Source organism: Nelumbo lutea, chromosome 1 (genome assembly GCF_056320005.1).
Source record: "Nelumbo lutea isolate HS-2025 chromosome 1, American lotus-T2T, whole genome shotgun sequence".
Taxonomy (NCBI): domain Eukaryota; kingdom Viridiplantae; phylum Streptophyta; class Magnoliopsida; order Proteales; family Nelumbonaceae; genus Nelumbo; species Nelumbo lutea.
In genome coordinates, this window is record NC_142684.1 from 10,288,559 (window position 1) to 10,306,806 (window position 18,248).

General features: G+C 43.8%; 1 protein-coding gene and 1 pseudogene across 1 annotated transcript; both read right to left on the reverse strand.

Annotated features, from left to right (window-relative positions):
- Positions 1 to 4,107: 4,107 nt before the first annotated feature.
- LOC148873464 (polygalacturonase-like) lies at positions 4,108 to 5,679 on the reverse strand (annotated as a pseudogene).
- A 9,173-nt stretch (positions 5,680 to 14,852) lies between these two features.
- Positions 14,853 to 17,035, reverse strand: LOC148873465 (polygalacturonase-like). The gene is made up of 4 exons (XM_088964891.1): positions 16,541 to 17,035; positions 15,856 to 16,145; positions 15,494 to 15,722; positions 14,853 to 15,320 (listed from the first exon to the last, which is right to left on the reverse strand). The coding sequence occupies exons 1-4, from the start codon at positions 16,970 to 16,972 to the stop codon at positions 15,102 to 15,104; spliced, it is 1,170 nt and encodes a 389-aa protein (XP_088821017.1). The 5' UTR covers positions 16,973 to 17,035; the 3' UTR covers positions 14,853 to 15,101.
- Positions 17,036 to 18,248: the final 1,213 nt, after the last annotated feature.

The following is an 18,248-nucleotide window of genomic DNA, read 5'->3' on the forward strand; positions in this document are numbered from 1 at the left end:
GTTATTTTTTCACATTTATGTGGGACTAGGGAAAATTTATTTTCCTTAGTATCACTTATTCGAGGGAAAGTGATACTCATCTCCTAGGTGGGTAAAAAACTTTTCCACTTGGGGAAAGATCCCAACACTTTGATAGGACAAAAATGCCCCTTTAAATAATAGATTTTTATGGCTAAAATGGTCATTGTATTATTTACCTAGGAAATAAAAGAATATGGGTAAATGCACTTTTCAGGTAAGTAAGGGCTTTATTGTGATATTCATTTCTTTTGGTTTCCTTTTTAAATACGTGTAAAACAGTTAATTGCTATTGACACACTTAATTTAGGGGGTGTTTGGTATGCTAGAAATGCATTGTTGTTGTGTTTTATGTAGGGATGACTATTTCTACCCTATTTAATGGACCTGCCCTGATGTATTTATTTTTGCTTGAAAATGGATTTTGGGATTTTACAAACTATACGAGGTAGGATATGATGTTAGGCTAAACCCAATGTATTAGTTGCTGAGTTTAATAATATTTTAAATTTTTTATTAAGGATAATTGATAGTTTGTGTTTTTTATATGTTTTAGTCAAATAATTGTAAATTTTGATGTTTGTTCTGTTATATAATAGGAAATTAAATATGGGTTTTAGACCCGATCCACCAATCTAACACGCCTCACCCTCAAATGTGGAGAGGATTTTACATGTTCATGCAAGAGGAGGGTTTGGATTCTGAAAATCCAACCTGCTATGGGTTTTGGGGAGGTCTATGAAACATTTCAGGTAGATTATCACTTTCTCACAAATTTGTATTCATTAAACTTAAAACGGAATGCAACAGTACCAAATACCCCTTTAGTTAATTTATGAATAAATTAATGCTTTAAAATCCCACTGGATGGTTCATTAGCAAGGTTCAAAATATCAATACGCCCGATATGCCGATAGGGGCGTATCGGACATTTTGATACTTGTTTTTTTACTTTTTTTTTTCAAAACTGGTTCAGGGGAGCCAGTTTAGGACCCCTCCATCCCCTGAACCGGATAGACCCCTGATACACCCACTATAGAGGCATATCAGAAGAGTCCCGGAATGATACGTATCGGTCAATACGAGCCGATATGTAATGATACTTTGAACCTTAGGTATAAAGATTCAAAATGTCAACAACCCATGCACCAATTGCCCACGTCATTAATTCCAAGCTGACACCTACCCCAATAATACTTCGAGCCAACAAATTTACAAATTATAACCCTGGGCTGAACCGTCTTTCTCCCTTAAAGAAACCCATGACATCATGACAATTAAAACAAAACCTTTTCTGTATCATGTCTTTTCAGTACCTCCAATCCTCAACTTAAAAACACGGCTAACATGGCAACAAATCAACCATTCAGGTCACTGGTCATTGATCTAGTTTGTTGATCTATGTCAATAACAGGTTGAAACCATCAGTACCACAGTCAATGGATTCGATTTGGATTGGCTGGATTTGCATAATCCTTTATGCTTACCCGATTGGATTGGAATATTCCAAATGAATTGAAATATTATTGGGTTGGATTGATTAGTAACAAATTGGATTTTATGATGAACTATACCAAATTATTACTTTACATTTAATCAATCTATGTATAAATATATTTTGTATTACTTATATGTTTAAAATTTGTATTACTTATATGGGCAAGGTTTGATTGATCAAAACTTGCCCATGAATTTTGTTAAATACCATATGATTGATCACAATTATTTTAGATATGGGTATAAAAAAATAGTTTTTGAGATATGGTGTCTTTCCGGTGTCATAATTTGTCATTTAAATAGTTAAACCCTAAATTAGCACTTGAAGATATGTCCTTACAGCACACATGATAATTAATATCAATATTTATATAAATATATTAAGCTGAAATGGTTACTTATATTTTGTCCTTTTTTTTATAGAAATTATAAGAATGCCATTCTCTATCAATTCTCTCTTTTTGCTTTTTTTTTCAAATTACAAGAATGCCACTCTCTCTCCAACTGAGGGAGATCTTAGCTCGACATCTCAATTGTTAGGGGACCTACGATCAAAGGTAATTGAGTTCGAGTCGAGCCGAGCTCGAACTTCTGAGCTCAAGCTCAAGTCTCTAATTCGAATCTTGCTTTTTTTTCTTTTAAATTATAAGAATGCCACTCTCTCTCCTACCAACTCTCTCTCTCTCTCTCTCTCTCTCTCTCTCTCTTTCTTACAAATTACAAGAATGCCATCTCTCTCTCTCCTTATAAATTACAAGAATGCCACTCTCTCCTTATAAACTACAAGGATGCTACTCTCTCTCCAATTGAGGGAGACCTCAACTCGATATTTCGATTGCTAGGGAACTTGCAATCAGAGGTAATCGAGTTTGAGGCGAGCTAAGCTCGAACTTCTGAGCTCAAGCTCAAGTCTCTAATTTGAATCTTGTTTTTTTTTTCTTTTAAATTACAAGAATGCCACTCTCTCTCCAATTGAGGGAGACCTCAGCTCGGCATCTCGATTACTAGGGGACCTGCAATCAAAGGTAGTTGAGTTCAAGCCGAGCGAGCTCGAACTTTTAAGCTCAAGCCCAAGTCTCTAATTCGAATCGAGCTCGAACAAGATGACACCTCGACCACTGAGGGAGACCTCGGTCATTAAGGGAGATCTTAGCTCAGCACCTCGACAACTGAGGGAGACCTCAGCTTGACACCTTATCAACTAAGGGAGACCTTAGCTCGACACCTCGCCTGGTAGGGAGACCTCAACTCGACACTTCAGTAGCTGAGGGAGACCTCGATTTGGCATCTCGGCAATTGAGGGAGACCTCGGCTCAGAACCTCAGCTCGACACCTCGGTTGCTTGAGAGACTTGCAATCAAAGGTAGTTGAGCTCAAACTTCTGAGCTTTTGACTTGAGCCCAGCTCGAGCTCGAGCTCAAGTCTCTAATTCGAATTAAGCTCGAGCTTGATAGTTTATGAGCAAGCCCCTGCAACGCAAGGCCCCCACTGCTCGAGCCTGATAATTTAATATTTTTAATATAAATATATTAAATATATTTATATTGAATATATAAATATATTAAATATATTTGTATTGAATATATAAATATATTAAGCTGAAATGTGTACGTAAGAAGGCTTGAGGATGAGGAAAATGGAATCTAACAGTATTTTTTGCCTTTTTCATAGAAATTACAAGAATGCCACTCTCTACCATCTTTCTATTTTGTTTTTTTTTCTTTTAAATTACAAGAATGCCACTCTCTCCTATCAACTCTCTCTCTCTCTCTCTTTCTTACAAATTACAAGAATACCATCTCTCTCTCTCTTCTTATAAATTACAAGAATGCCACTCTCTTTCCAACCGAGGGGGACCTCAGCTAGGCATCTCGGCTACTAGGGACCTATAATCAAAGGTAGTCAAGTTCGAGCTGAGCTGAGCTCAAACTTCTGAGCTCAAGCTCAAGTCTCTAATTCGAATTGAGCTCAAGCTAGATGACACCTTGACCACTAAGGGAGACCTCAGCTCGGCACCTCGGTCACTGAGGGAGATCTCAACTCAACACCTTGACACCTCGCCTGTTAGGGAAACCTCAACTCGACACTTTAGCAACAGAGAGAGACCTTGGTTTGACACCTCAGCAATTGAGGGAGACCTTGGCTTGGCATCTCGGCTGCTTGAGAGACCTGCAATCAAAGATATCCGAGCTTGAACTTCCGAGTTTTTGATTCGAGTCGAGCTCGAGCTCAAACTCAAATCTCTAATTCGAATCGAGCTCAAGCCTAATAGTTTATGAGCGAGCTCTTGCAATGCAAAGCCCCCTCTGCTAGCATATATATGTCTATATGTATGTAGAAATCGACTTCAGTTAAGACAAGCCCGTGCTCACACCGTCCTAACAGCCTCTTGCAACCTTGCATCGGAATATCTCTCCATGAAATAAAACACATGAGTGTGGAGATATTCCTTATGCAATAATTTAAAGGCTGCTAGATCAAGTGTTACCCTGGTGTATGCATATATGTGCGTATGTACCTATCAAGCCTGCAAACAGCAGTCAAACTTCCAGAAGTTGTTCCATCAGCGTTGGCAGATGATGGTTCTGTTGGTTAGTTGTGGTAGGTGAGATTGACATCTTCCAATACGATTTCGGTGCATGGATCCTTAGAGCTACAGTCAAACTTCACCGTCATTTGTGTGTTGCTGTTGCAGAGTTCCGTGGATATTTTTACGTCACTTGACTAATTTTTACGCCTGAAACCTGTTGAAAACCCATTTTAATATATAATGGTGCCCCAAGCCCAATTCCTGGGCTCCAGTTGAAGTGGGCCACCCTTCGAAGCCCATTTCTGATAAGAACACTTCTTATGGATAGATGTTGCGGGTTAAGAAAGAAAATTTAATTTCTTGCCAAAAGAGTATTGATATTTACCTGACCACTTGACCAGGCCAATCTTCACAATGAGGGCAGTAGTTTTGGTCAATTATGATGGGATTTTGGGATTTCTGCATGGTAGCATCTTCGAAAAGGACCCCCTTTTACAAAATCCATTGCTTGGTCTGGCCCATGATTTGATTCTCAGCCCATTTTCAGTACCGGTAAATGTAACGGTTTTAACCGTCACATTCTGTACTCCTGCTTCATTTACATCCTTGCCAAGGCTTCCAATGCTGCAGCAAGCACACAACTTACTTTACTTACTTGATCAACTCCAATTCCATGTCTTAAGTTCCAATAAACAAATAAATGATCAACTCCCTCTACGTACAGAGTGCATATAATTATCTCTCTCTCTCTCTCTCTCTCACCTGATGCCATGTCCTGGTCCGTATGCAATTCCTTCTACCCACAAGTTGGTTGTAGCAGGGCCAACTGAGATGCAGTCGTCTCCAGTCTCGATGTTGGAGCTCAGGATTGTGATTGCCGTCGACGATTGCATGGTGGGGCCGTGATCTTCACTCCTCTCACCTTCACATCCTTGCTGCTGTCAATCACAATGTGATACAACTGGCTGTTTTTCGACGATAATCCGTCGATCACAATGTTCTTTGAGTTCATAAACGTCAGAGACTGCACATAGGAAAGTTGTCAATATATGTATATATGTTTGGAGAAATCTGAACCAATAGTAGAAAAAAATTAGCTAGTCTTTTGAAATGAAGTTTCTAATTACTCAATTGGACTATTGAGTGTAGAGTAGTGCAGAGTGCTAGATGTCATAATTTGTTATAAATCAACGTACCCTGGCTCCAGTGGGGCAACTCTTCCCAGAAGCTTTACAACTCCACAAGCCGGAGCCTTGACCATCAAGGGTTCCTCCATAGATCGAAACACCAGTGACCCCATCAAACGTAAGCCAGTATCCAGAGCTGCCGAGGACATTGTAGTCTGATGGGGCCACCAGTGTCCCATCGATGCGTATTGTGATATCAGTGTTCTTGCACTGGCCATTGAAGGCTGCACGACTGACTAAATAACTTCCCGGTGGCACATAGACTGTTGCTGGACTAACTGAGCCACAAGCCCCTGCCCATGCAACGAGGAATGCATGGGTGGAGTCAGTTTTTCCGTCACGTTTGGCCCCGAAGTCGACCACATTATAGCTTGTAGCTGCGGTTATTGGGTGAAGTAAGACGAAGAGAAGTGATGAGAGAAGGAAACAAACCAAGACCTTCGACATTTTGAAGGGGGAGAGGGGGGGGGGTTGCTTGAATGTTGAGTGGTGATGAGTGGTAAGAGTCTAAGAGAATGATAGAGAGAGAAAGGTGATGAACTTATTAATGCATGAGAAGGAGGTGCAGTTTGGGCAATGTGGGCCACAAGGTTGGACAATATAGTAACAATATATAGAGGGCATGTGGGCCTGTCCCATTCAGCCCAGGAGTTTTGATTGACATAATAGATCCTTAGATGGTGAATGGGTAAATGGGGGCATGTGGGCCTGTCCCATTCAGCCCAGGAGTTTTGATTGACATAATGGATCCTTACATGGTGAATGGGTAATGGGGGCATGTGCCCATTACTTGTTTTCGGGTTCGAGTTCTGCACTGGACGAGTGAATCCGCAAATCACTTTCGTCCACGTTGATCAGGAGAAGGAATGCGTAATGTTAACGGTCAAAGTTCCGTTAAGACAGGTTCAGTGGTTCAACCGGACACAAACTTGTCAAAAAAATGACAAAAAGGAAATCAAAAGTGATATGGCGCGATTCGGACACTCCTAGCTGGGGGCTGACTGGCTCCTTGTTGCCAACGAGCGGCACCTGAGAAGATGGAAGGAAGGATTTCCAAAGATTTACCCGATGGGAATACTCCGATGCTTAAGTTAGTACTGTGTATGGGGAGTAAAGAGAGAAACGAAAGCTAAGAGTGGAGGTCGTGCTCTATCACTATATTCGAGAGGTTAGAGGTCTCAAGAGAGAGTTTCTCTTCTACCCTAGGGGGCTTTTATAGGAGTGCTCTTGCGAGATCGAGCATAACCGCCACTAGGTCCCTGCCAGACCCGTTACCTGCCAGGGCTGCGCAGGTGGCCGTTGGGACGTACTCCTTACTCGGGCGAGTGACACGTCCCTAAAGTGACAGGCACGCCTCCGCTTACTGAGAGACGTGGGCACAGACTATCGAAATGACAGGGACTGCGCCGTCAGTTAGGGACATGGCCCAGTCTGACAGGTACGGCTTATTAAATAGAAGCTTCCTGAGGAAAGCTTGTGCGGTCCATTCGCGAGCTACTCTACAACGAGCTTTGAATACTTCAGAAGTACCCTTAGTAGAATTGGTCCTCGGATGATTTGCCTTGTTCGGGCGCTCGGGCGAGCTGGCTTTCTTAGATTGCAAGTTAAAGTTTGCCTCAGAATATCCTTTGAGGTAGCTTGGGGAACTCGGAGCTCGCATTGTGGCAAGCCCCTCCTTTACCTCACTACCACATAGCGGGCTGCTTTATGGGCCTATCACTTAACCGTACCGGAACACAATGCTGAGTTGTCGCTTACACTGAGTCGGCGTCCACGTGTCGCCGTTTCATAGGTCGGGTCAAATCATCCTTCACCAACTGCCCCCCACTCCTCGGGGTAAGAGTGCCGCCTTAGCGCAGGGAGTTTATGAAGCGCAATGGACTGATTTGACCGAAATTCAAACTTGATTGATTGTCTTCAATAAATGCATTTGCGGGAATCAAGAGATCTTTTGACTTCTTTGACTTTTCGGATTCCGAAAACGTGTTGAGGTGGCCTTTAATTCCGAATGTCGTGCGGTTGCGACTACCTTAATCGTGGAAGATGTGCTGCCAATCGCCTTCGGTTTTCAGAAGGCGTGCGGTCAGGGCACCTGCGGACCGTTGGATCTGCTTTGATCCGGGCCGTCGGTTTGAGAGGGCGAGGGCTATAAATGGGGAGCCCCTCTCGGCCCTATCTCCGTCCACGCTATCTTGCCTTGGATTCTGAGGTCGCGTACTTCGCCTAGTCTACTCGAGTTTCTCAGTCAGCTCCGTTCCGTCTACTCTGGTGAGTCCCAATCGCCGTCAACCATGTCTGGGTACCCACGCCATACCTACCACAGGGGCGATAGCCAAGATGATAATGCTCCCTCGAGCTCGGGGGGAGCCTGGGAGCATATCCCGGAGGCTCGAGAGGCCTCTGGCGACATGGCGTCCACTTCTAGAGGGAGGGAGCCTGATACCTTTGGCCCTTCCTTAATGACAGCGGAAAGACTCAGGTCTCTGATCCGCTACTTTCGCCTTCCTGGGGACCTGGTTTACAGCCTCCCCATTGGCAACTTCCCTTGGGAGCATGGTCCCAATGACATAGTGATTTTTCAGGAACAGCTCGAGGCTGGCCTGCGTCTTCCTCTGCACCCCTTGATAGTGGAGGTGCTGAACCACTTCAACGTCACCATTGACCAGCTTCACCCTAATGCTGTTCGAAACATGGTTGGGACTATATCCCTATGTCATGAGTATTGCCTCCCTTTGGACCTTGACATTTTCGCCTCTATCCTTTGTATAAAGAATGCTGCTCCTGGGGTTCCTCCGGAGAGGCACTTTTATTACCTCTCCCCTCGTCGCGGCTATAAGTTCTTATACGAGCTGCCGAATAAGATTCCCGCCTGGAAGCGGGACTACTTTGTGGTCCGTAACCCCGAGGGGTGGCCCTTTCCCACCGCTTGGAGGGGCGCTATCCAGGACCCGGGGGCCGAGCTGGACCCTGAGATTCGGAAAATGATGCTGTCCTGGGAGTCGGTAGGCTTCCTTTGCTCAGACTACTTAGCCGAGGAGAAGCTCGTGCAGGCAGGCTTGAGCCCGGGTAGGTCGGTCTTTTAGGTTGCGTAGCGCCTTGTGACTGTTGTGTACACATGCATTTTATTTCTTGTTGGACTGATATCTTGTGGTCTTTTGGCAGCCATCATGTCTAGTGCCGATTCGCGCCGCCTTCTCTCGGGCAGCCAGAGACGCCAGGTGAAGAGGACGCGCCCCGACCGGACCCCTCCTTCGGAAAGCACTGAGTTCGGGTCTACCGAGCCGGTCCTGCCCTCTCCACCAGTGGGATTAACCCTGGGGGAAGCGAGCTCCCTCAGCTGGGGGAGGTACCCTTTAACCCCCTTCAGCCCCGTCCTTACCCACGATTCCTAGTGGGAAACTGGGAAGGGGTAAATGATTATCTGGTAGCTCGTCGGAGGAGTCGGAAGGCAATCACCAACGATGAAATCGCTCAGTGGGGAAATATGGAGCCCGGGGATCTCTCCGCGTTCGCCTCTGCTCACTGCATGGTGGTAAGTGGCCTTTTTCCCTTTTTCTCTCTTGTTCTGCCCTTTTCCGCTGTCTTCTGATCTTTCTTTTTCGCCGATAGGTAAATTCTACCATCCATGCCATGGCTCTCCAGACACGCATCCATCGCGTCGATGCCCTCGACCAGCGTGCTGCCAACTAGAAGCTCCAGGTCAAGCTCGATCGGATCCGAGGTGAGCTCCATCACACCCGCAAGGGGAGCGAGTCTCAGGAGCTGCTCGTTCATGACCAGAAGGCTCAAATCGCTCGGCTTACTGAAGAGAGCGCACGCTATAGGGAGGAATCATCAAGGATGGCGGGAGAGAGGGAGCTCCTCAGGCAACAGGTGCGGGACCTGGAGTCCACTCTTCTGAATCGAACCCGAAACTTTGACCAGATGGTGGAGGCTGAGCGAGAGAAAGTAGTCTGGGATTTTAAAGACTCCCAGGAATTTCATGACCTCCAGGCGAAGTATGGCTCGGGTTCGTACCGCTCAGGGTTCAAGCTCTGCCGGTGGCTGGTTCGAAAGAAGTTCTCCGGGCTTAACCTCGACGGCATTACCATGAAGGGTCTGTCCCCTGAGACAGCAGACCAAGCAGACGAAGAGGAGCCTGACTCTCCGGAGGATGAGGAGGCGGATCCTTGAGGTGGCGTTTCTCTAGGCTTCTGTGGCTTCCGGGTGCCGTGAACCCGGTCTTTCACCAGTTTTTCGGTTGGGCGGTTGTGCCCTATGATGATGAAACCTTTTCCGAGCTGCTTACCTCGGTTGCTGCACTTGTTATTTTCCTTTACTGCATTTGTTTGTTGTTTTTTTTTTTTGACAATGAAAATTTCTCCCCTCTTCTGAGTATGATGAACTCCTTTTATTTTCGCTAAAGCGGTCTCATCATTTGGGTTATTGAAGTTACCTACCCAAAGTAGAGCTCTTCGATAGGCGTTCTCCCTATTTGTCACGTTTAGGGCCTCCGTGGCATACCGCGAAGTGATTACTACGTACGTCCGAACTAAGCATTGGTTGGTTATCCCTTAGTTCGACTGACGTATCGAGACGGGCTATGCTTCGTAGGGTTTGAACCCGAGCTACTTACGCTTTTAATATTTCATAATTTGCCTTTGTCATTGAGGTAGCTATCTTTCTTCACGCCGAGGTCTTTGTTAGCTCGGTGTTTTGGCCCTTAGGCTTAGGGAGGGACCCGTAGTCCGCTCTTGGATTCTCCCAAGCCGAAGTGGCGATTGGGGTCTTCTTGTGCCGAGGTCATGTTAGCTCGGTATTCTGGCCCTTAGGCTTTGGGAGTAGCTCGTGGCCTACTCGCTTCTTACAGATAATATTGCCTCAGATTGACGATATTCTATGCTCGAGGTACTTGTTTCCCTTCGAGGGTCTCGAGCTCGTATGTTCCTTCCCCGAGCACTCGTTTCACTTGGTAAGGACCTTCCCAGTTGGACCCGAGTTTGCCAGTGTTGGGTTCAGGTACCATAACTTTACGAAGGGCCAGGTCGCCAACGTGGAGGTTCCGCTTCTTGACCCTGGCGTTGTAGTACCGAGCTACTCTCTGCTGGTAGGCTACGGTCCTAATGTACGTGAGATCCCTTACTTCGTCGAGTAGGTCGAGGTTGGTGCGTAGCTCATCTTCGCTTGTTTGATCACTGTATGCTTCTAGGTGCAACGTAGGCACTTTGATCTCTGCGGGGATCACTGCTTCGGTGCCGTTGGTGAGATTGAAAGATGTTTCTCCCATGGCGGTTTTCTCCGTGGTTCGGTAGGCCCATAGAACACTGGGTAGTTCATCTGCCCACAATCCTTTAGCTCGATCCAGCCGTGCCTTTAGTCCGCGGAGGATGGCTCTGTTCGTGACTTCTGCCTGACCATTTGCCTGAGGGTGCGCGACTGAAGTAAAGTTCTGTTGAATCCCCATGTCTTAGCACCAGTCTTGAAATTTGATGTCCTCGAATTGTTTGCCGTTATCGGAGATCAATACCCGAGGTAATCCGAAGCGGCATACTATGTTCTTCCAAAAGAAGTTTTGGACATTTCGGGCTGTTAGTGCTACGAGGGGTTCGACTTCTACCCACTTGGTAAAATAGTCCACTACTACCACTAAGAACTTCCTTCCACCCGTTGCTGGTGGGAATGGCCCGAGTAGATCAATGCCCCACTATGCAAAAGGCCACGGACTGGTGAGGTATTTGAGGTCGACAACGGGTTGGTGGTGAACATTGGCATGTCTCTGGCATTTATCACATTTCCTAACGAGTTCAATGGTATCTACCTTCATCGTTGGCCAGTAATACCCTTGTCGAAGCGCTTTCTGGGCGAGGGCCCTGCCCCCCAAGTGTCTGCCGCACAGACCTTCATGAGTGTCGCGGAGTACGAGTTCAGCTTCGGTAGGTCGCAAGCAACGCATGTAGGGGAGCGTGTAGGATCTCCTGTATAGTCACTCGTCTATCATGACATATTTAGCTGCTTGACGTTGCACCCTTCTGGCTGCATTGCACTCTGCAGGGAGGGTCCCGTGTAACAAGAAGCTCATGAGTGGGTCAATCCAACTTGACTCTGCTTGAACGACGGGAGCGACCTCCTCTGCCCCCCCCGAGAATGCTAGGCCGAGACAGGTCCTCTATGTACACGGTTCTCATGGTGATGTCGCTAGTGCTGGCCAACTTGGACAGGGCATCGACCTCGGCGTTCTCCGACCTAGGGATCTGTCTGATAACGTGTGACTGGAAGTTGGGCAGGGCCTCTCTGAATTTGGCTAAATAGGCGACCATGGTCGGCTCGCGAGCTTCATACTCGTTCGTGACCTGGTTGACCACGAGCTGGGAGTCGCTGCAGATAACGATGTGCTTGGCTTTTACTTCTCTAGCTAAAGTTAGTCCGGCTATCAACGCCTCGTATTTTGCTTCATTGTTAGACGCCTCGAACGGTTCCCACAGACGGCGCCAAATGATGTGGCGCGATCCAGACACTCCTAGCTGGCGGCTGACTGGCTCCTTGTTGGTAACGAGCGGCACCTGAGAAGATGAAAGGAAGGATTCTCGGGGATTTGTCCGATGGGAATACTCCGATGCTTAAGTTAGTACTGTGTATGGGGAGTAAAGAGAGAAACGAAAGCTAAGAGTGGAGGTTGCGGTTTATCACTATATTCGAGAGGTTAGAGGTCTCAAGAGAGAGTTTCTCTTCTGCCCTGGGGGGCTTTTATAGGAGTGCTCTTGCGAGATCGGGCATAACCGCCATTGGGTCCCTGCACACCCGTTACCTGCTAGGGCTGCGCAGATGGCCGTTGGAACGTACTCCTTACTCGGGCGAGTGACACGTCCCCAAAGTGACAGGCACGCCTCCGCCTACTGAGAGACGTGGGCGCAGACTGTCAAAAGGACAGGGACTACGCCGTCAGTTAGGGACGTGGCCCAGTCTGACAGGTATGGTTTATTAAATAGAAGCTTCCTGAGGAAAGCTTGTGCGGCCCACTCGCGAGCTACTCTGCAACGAGCTTTGAATACTTCAGAAGTACCCTTAGTAGAATTGGTCCTCGGATGATTTGCCTTGTTCGGGAGCTCGGGCGAGCTGGCTTTCTTAGATTGCAAGTTAAAGTTTGCCTCGGAATATCCCTTGAGGTAGCTTGGGGAACTCGGAGCTCGCATTGTGGCGAGCCCCTCCTTTACCTCGCTACCATGTAGCGGGCTACTTTATGGGCCTATCACTTAACCATACCGGAACACAATGCTGAACTGTCGTTTACGCTGAATCGACGTCCACGTGTCGCCGTTTCATAGGTCGGGCCAAATCATCCTTCATCAAAAAGGAATGACAAAACCTTATCCCTTTTGCATTTTCCAGGAGACTGTACCCTACCCACACACCGGCAATGTGGACGAAAGTGATTCGTTTCCTCCTCTCTCGACCGGAGCACAACTCCTGCAGCAGATCCCAACTCAACTCAATCGAAGATCATCTAACCATTGAATTTAATCTGGATTTTCAATTATTTTCCCACCTTATCGAAACCTCAAATCCCTTTCTTCCTGCCAGAGTTTTCTTTGACGCTATATACTGTTTTAATCCTAAATCACAATCTCATTTCCACTCTCAAATTTTAATCCGAGGGGGGTTTCTGTACATGTCTTCTTACAAATGAGCATGAATACTCGTGCATCTGGCTCAATTTTCTTTGAAGCGAGAGTATTTTCCGTGTTCTTTGTAATTGTACTATACATATTTATTTGTACTTCTTCCCCATGAATTATTATTGTAATATATTAGGAGATCAGTAATATATACTTTGAACTCTACATGTGATCGTCGTCATCACTTCATCACATCTGAAACTCAATAATTTTTCTTTTTTTCTTGAAGCCAACAAAAGACAATTTCATTCCGCAAACAATCAGTACAAGTCACGGTCTTGCAAGACAAAAATTTAGGGCAACAAGATGAAGAAGAAAAGAAACAAATAATTAAGATGGATCAACCGTGCTGAATTAATAATGTATGACTTGCTTCGTTTGCTAACCCAGGAATATGCATGATTGACTAACACTTGTTGTACTTGGATCAATGAAATGTCTCAAAATTTTCCTGCAGTCCGCAATGAGGTCAAGAGACCCATCCAACAAGTACTGAAAAATGGTGGGGAAACTCAATAATTCGATCTTTATCTTCTCTTTTCTACTTAATTTAAACTGTTCATACTTTCAAAGCTATGCACGCTTTCTACTAATCAATAAGTGCAACTCACTCTGCCTGAAGAATGATTTGATACTATAACAAATCCAATCAAACTAGCTATTATATAATGCATGTAGGTCAGCAGAGATTGACAAAATATCTTGGAAGGAGTACAAACATAAATATATAGAGTGCAAAACATTGCATTTTGTCTTATTTTGTATGTATTTGTATTTATATTCTTTCCAAACTAAACCTTAGTTACAGAGACCAAACAATTCACCCACTTAATGTAAAGCTGAAACACTCCATCACAAGAAATAAATAAAGCATGTCAGATAATATTAGTATGGGCTGAAACACCAGTTCTCATCAACTAATAGGGCTGAAAAAGATTCACATATTGATCTGATCTAACTTGAAATTGATCCATTTAGGCTTTTTTGCTTTTCGGTAAATGGAGGGGGTGGGGGGAATTGGTTAAGGGAAAAGTTGTTTCCATTGATCAATAATTCCATGTTCACTTTAAAGTTACTATATATGGGTTTTATGGTAAATTACTTTTTCATTGGTATCCCATTTCCCAAGTAGGTAAATAATTTTTTCATTTCAGGGGAAGTTTCCAAAACATTATGGGACAAAATTGCCCTTTCAAAGAATAAAATTTTCTGAATAAAATGACCAATTATTTAACTTACTTAGAAAGCACTTTTGATCAAATTAAAGATCTGGATAAGTGTATTTACCTAGGTAAATGATTTACCAAAAACACATGAGGCCTTAAGGTGAATTTGAATATCTGATTATTCTAAACAGATTGAATTGAATAAGAAATTTAAGTGTGTTTCATTCAATAATTGAATTGCATTCAGGTACAGGCTGATACAATCAGTTAGAACTAAGTATGTATGTGCAAATCTTAGGGGCCGTTTGGTAGCACTGAATACACTTCTTAATGCACTGAACAAATTGTGTTTTCACTCAGTATTTTTATTCTATTTCCAGTTTTGGAGCCCGTTTAATAGCAGATAGAGTGGCTGATCTGAATGACATTACTTTCTATGAACTGTAAGCTCCATATTGGGTTTTGAGGTTGATGTTAGGTTGATTACAGTACCCTACAAAAATGATTATCTAATTATTTTTATATATTAAACGATAAAGCAATAAGTCATTCAGTTCAGCCATTCCACTTACTAATTATCAACCAAGATCCACACAAATGAAAGAAAAAAAAAAAGATTAATGCCAAATGGGACTGACTTTGAGGGACAGAGGGTTACAGCACAAGTAGAGCACTTCTCAAACCAATAAACCAACCTGATCAAAAGATCATGACAACCTTTCGATATCATGCATGGGTTTTCATTTTCACATTAATCCATCCAAAATAAACGAAGAAAAATGGGTGCTCAAGATCATTCAAATTGGATTGAACATCGGCCTTTGAATCTTCAAAAGAGTGAAGACAAGTGTTGTATGTATTACATTAACTATTTGGAGAAATCTCCTTACAGTATATATACTGACTCTAAAAAAGATGGACAGGAGTTCGATCGGCAACAAACCAAAACTTTCATATATAAATGTGCCATCCCCTAATTGTTCTTGTTCTACAATCATACAACTACTCAACTATTTCTATGTATCTTAAGTCTGTGTGTTTATGAATTTCCCTACAAACAGCCTGCTGGTTCAATTAAGCCTGAAGTTGTTCCATCTGCATTTGTACACAAAGACTCGGCTGCATGATTGTCATAACTCAGATTCACATCTTCTAATACGATCCCAGTGCACGGATTCTTGGGACTACAGTCAAATTTCACGGCAACTTGAGTTGCCGATGTTCCATGGATGTTCTTGTATGTTACTTGACTGATTTTTACGCCTGAAGCCTGTTTAGAGAAACAAACAACATATACGTATGTTGATTACAAGATATTTGAAGGGAGAACAGTGGGCCTACAGGCCCATGACTAAGCCCAATTTTTTGGGCTTGTAGTAAAAATCATTTGATGTAATTTCTTTTTTTTTTTTTTTACAGGGCCCAGGAGAGAGCTAGTCTTACCTGATTAGGGCAATCGTCACCATGGGGGCAGTAATATTGGTCAATTATGACTGGATTTTGGACATTCTGCATGGTGGCATCTTGGAAAAGAACCCCTTTTACGAATCCATAACTGGGCCTAGCCCATGACTTAATCCTTAGCCCATTGTCAGTACCGGTAAAAGTAACGGTACTGACTGTCACGTTTTGAACTCCTTCTTCGTTGTCATCTTTGCCGAGACTTCCAATGCTGCAGCATAGCAATACACCCAACACATAGACATACATAATTACAATACTTCAATTCAATTAAATCTCACCAGTTGTTTGTTTCCAGAAAGAAAATTTGAATGGGGTTTCTGTAGAAATGTAATCTCGATTACCTGATTCCATGTCCAGGTCCACATTCAATCTCCTCTATCCACAGGTTTGTTGTACCGGGACCCACAGAGATGCAGTCATCGCCGGTTTTAATGTTGGAGTTGAGAATGCTGACCACCGTCGATGATTGCACATGAATGCCGTCGGTGTTGGGGCTGCTTCCTGAGGCCACGATCTTCACATCTCGCACGTTGACGTTTTCGGAACCGTCGATTACGATGTGGTACAGCTGACTGTCGATCGATGATAATCCATTGACCATGATGTTCTTCGAATTCATAAAAGTCAATGACTGTTTGGTTCCCGGCCACAGAGGAAACCATGTCCAAAATTAATATATAATCAGCTTTTGAAAAAACTCACTCTGGAGTCTGGAAAGAAAATCAAGGGGCATTAGCGTACATGAATGATTCCAAATTTCTTCCGTTTTGGGAAATCGGAATCACTCATAAACACTTGGAATTTTGTTTTCAAGTTTCAAAATGATCGCATTACAGGCATTTCCAAACTGCTTTCAAAAACAGAAAACAAGAAGCGATAAAAAACTTCAGTTCGATCGAAAAAGAAAGAATCAGAAAGCTTCAACCTTGTGGGGCCTGTGAAAAGCACTCCCGGGAATTATGGCAAATTTGTTGACTACCATCCCTCAGGCTGTGTTTGGTTGTAATTTAATTATTACATACGTACCCTGGCTCCGGAGGGGCAACTCTTTCCGGAAGATTTACAGTTCCACAAGGCAGAACCTTGGCCATCAAGTGTACCACCGTTGATTGAAACTCCATTAACGCCTTCAAAGGAAAGCCAGGAGTCGGAGCTAGCAAGAACACTGTAATCCGAAGGGGCCACGAGTGTCCCATCGATTTGTATGGTAATATCATTGTTCTTACAATCTCCAGTGAAGACAGCACGATTGAGTAAGTAACTTCCCGACGGCACAAAGATAGTTGCCGGAGAAGCAGAGCCACAAGCTCCTGTCCATGCGTCCAGGAAGGCATGGGTGGAGTCAGTTTTGCCATCGCCTTTGGCCCCAAAATCGTCGACATTGTAGTTTGCACCCACGGTTGTTGGGGACAAGAAGATAAACACAAGTGAAAAACTAAAAGCAATGAACTTCAACATTTTGTTAGAGAGACACAGAGAGAGAAGCTTGGTTGAAATGAGTGGTGAGTGGTGAGTGATATTTGGATTGAAGGAAGTTAAAGCAGTTGGGGGTATTTATACTTTATAGTATAGGGTTGATTGATGGGGAAATGGGATTGGAAATGGTTTGAATGCAAAGAAAAGGGTTGGCTTCCCTAGTTCACGTGATAAACGGTCCGGTGTATAGCAAACAATGTACGACTTTCTGACTCAATAATCCATTCATTAAATTGGCAATGGTGGGCCTGGGTTACCCCACACATAAAGGGCATGTGGGTTGTCCCACAAAAGCCCACTCTAGATCGCTATAGCCTATAGCCTATAGCCTATAGGGAGGAGTTCGAAAAAAGATTAATCGAATTTTGTATATGCATATAAGAGAATTTTTTTTCACTTAAATTATCCTTTTTTTTTATTGAATAACAACTAGTCTACCTGAATTAAATGAATGGACATATTCTCAAATTAATTTTTTTAGTTATTGTAGGCCGCAGGAGATCAGTAAGAACCAAAAGCAACTTGATTGGCTTGGCTCGAATCCATCCTACGTTTCCATGTTATTAAAATTGAAAGCGGTGGATTTTTCCAGCAAAAATTATAGGGCATGGAATCGACAAACAAGTTTCAGGAATTCTTTTATATGCTTTTTCTTTTATGCACTAATCACGTTGGCGTTGTTTTTTAAACAATAGTTGGTTCAATGAACTTGTATATTTCTTTATGGGTTTGTTTGGTACACATCTCGTACTACATGGTCTCCTCATCATCTTATTTTATCCGTGGAGTTTCTTAAACCCCTGAGATTTACAATTAGGGATTAAATCAGCGCCCAACAGGCGCCCCCACATGCATGCACATCTCAGCATGCATTGGGAATATCTCCTGGGAGGCGTCAATATGAACTCGTACAATTAGTACAAGAGACATATTGCTGTAATTGATCAAAATTAAGTCCTTGGAAACAAACAAGATAGTCATGGTGATTTTTTTGTCAACAAAAGCCTATCCTGTTTTAATTTGTTCTTTTCCATGTTGACAGAAAAAAAAAAAAAAAAGGAAAAAGGAAAAAGGAAAAGAAAAGAAAATAAAAGAAAAAGCCTCACATGACCAGTCAACCAGCAATTGTTGACTAATGAAGGAATTAAGCTGCAGGTGGAGGGGGGTTCGTGCAGGTGTTCCCTTATATTTTGGCATAACTTGCTCAACCGCATGTATATCACAATCCACTTATCTCATGTTTCAAGTTTGGAATCTG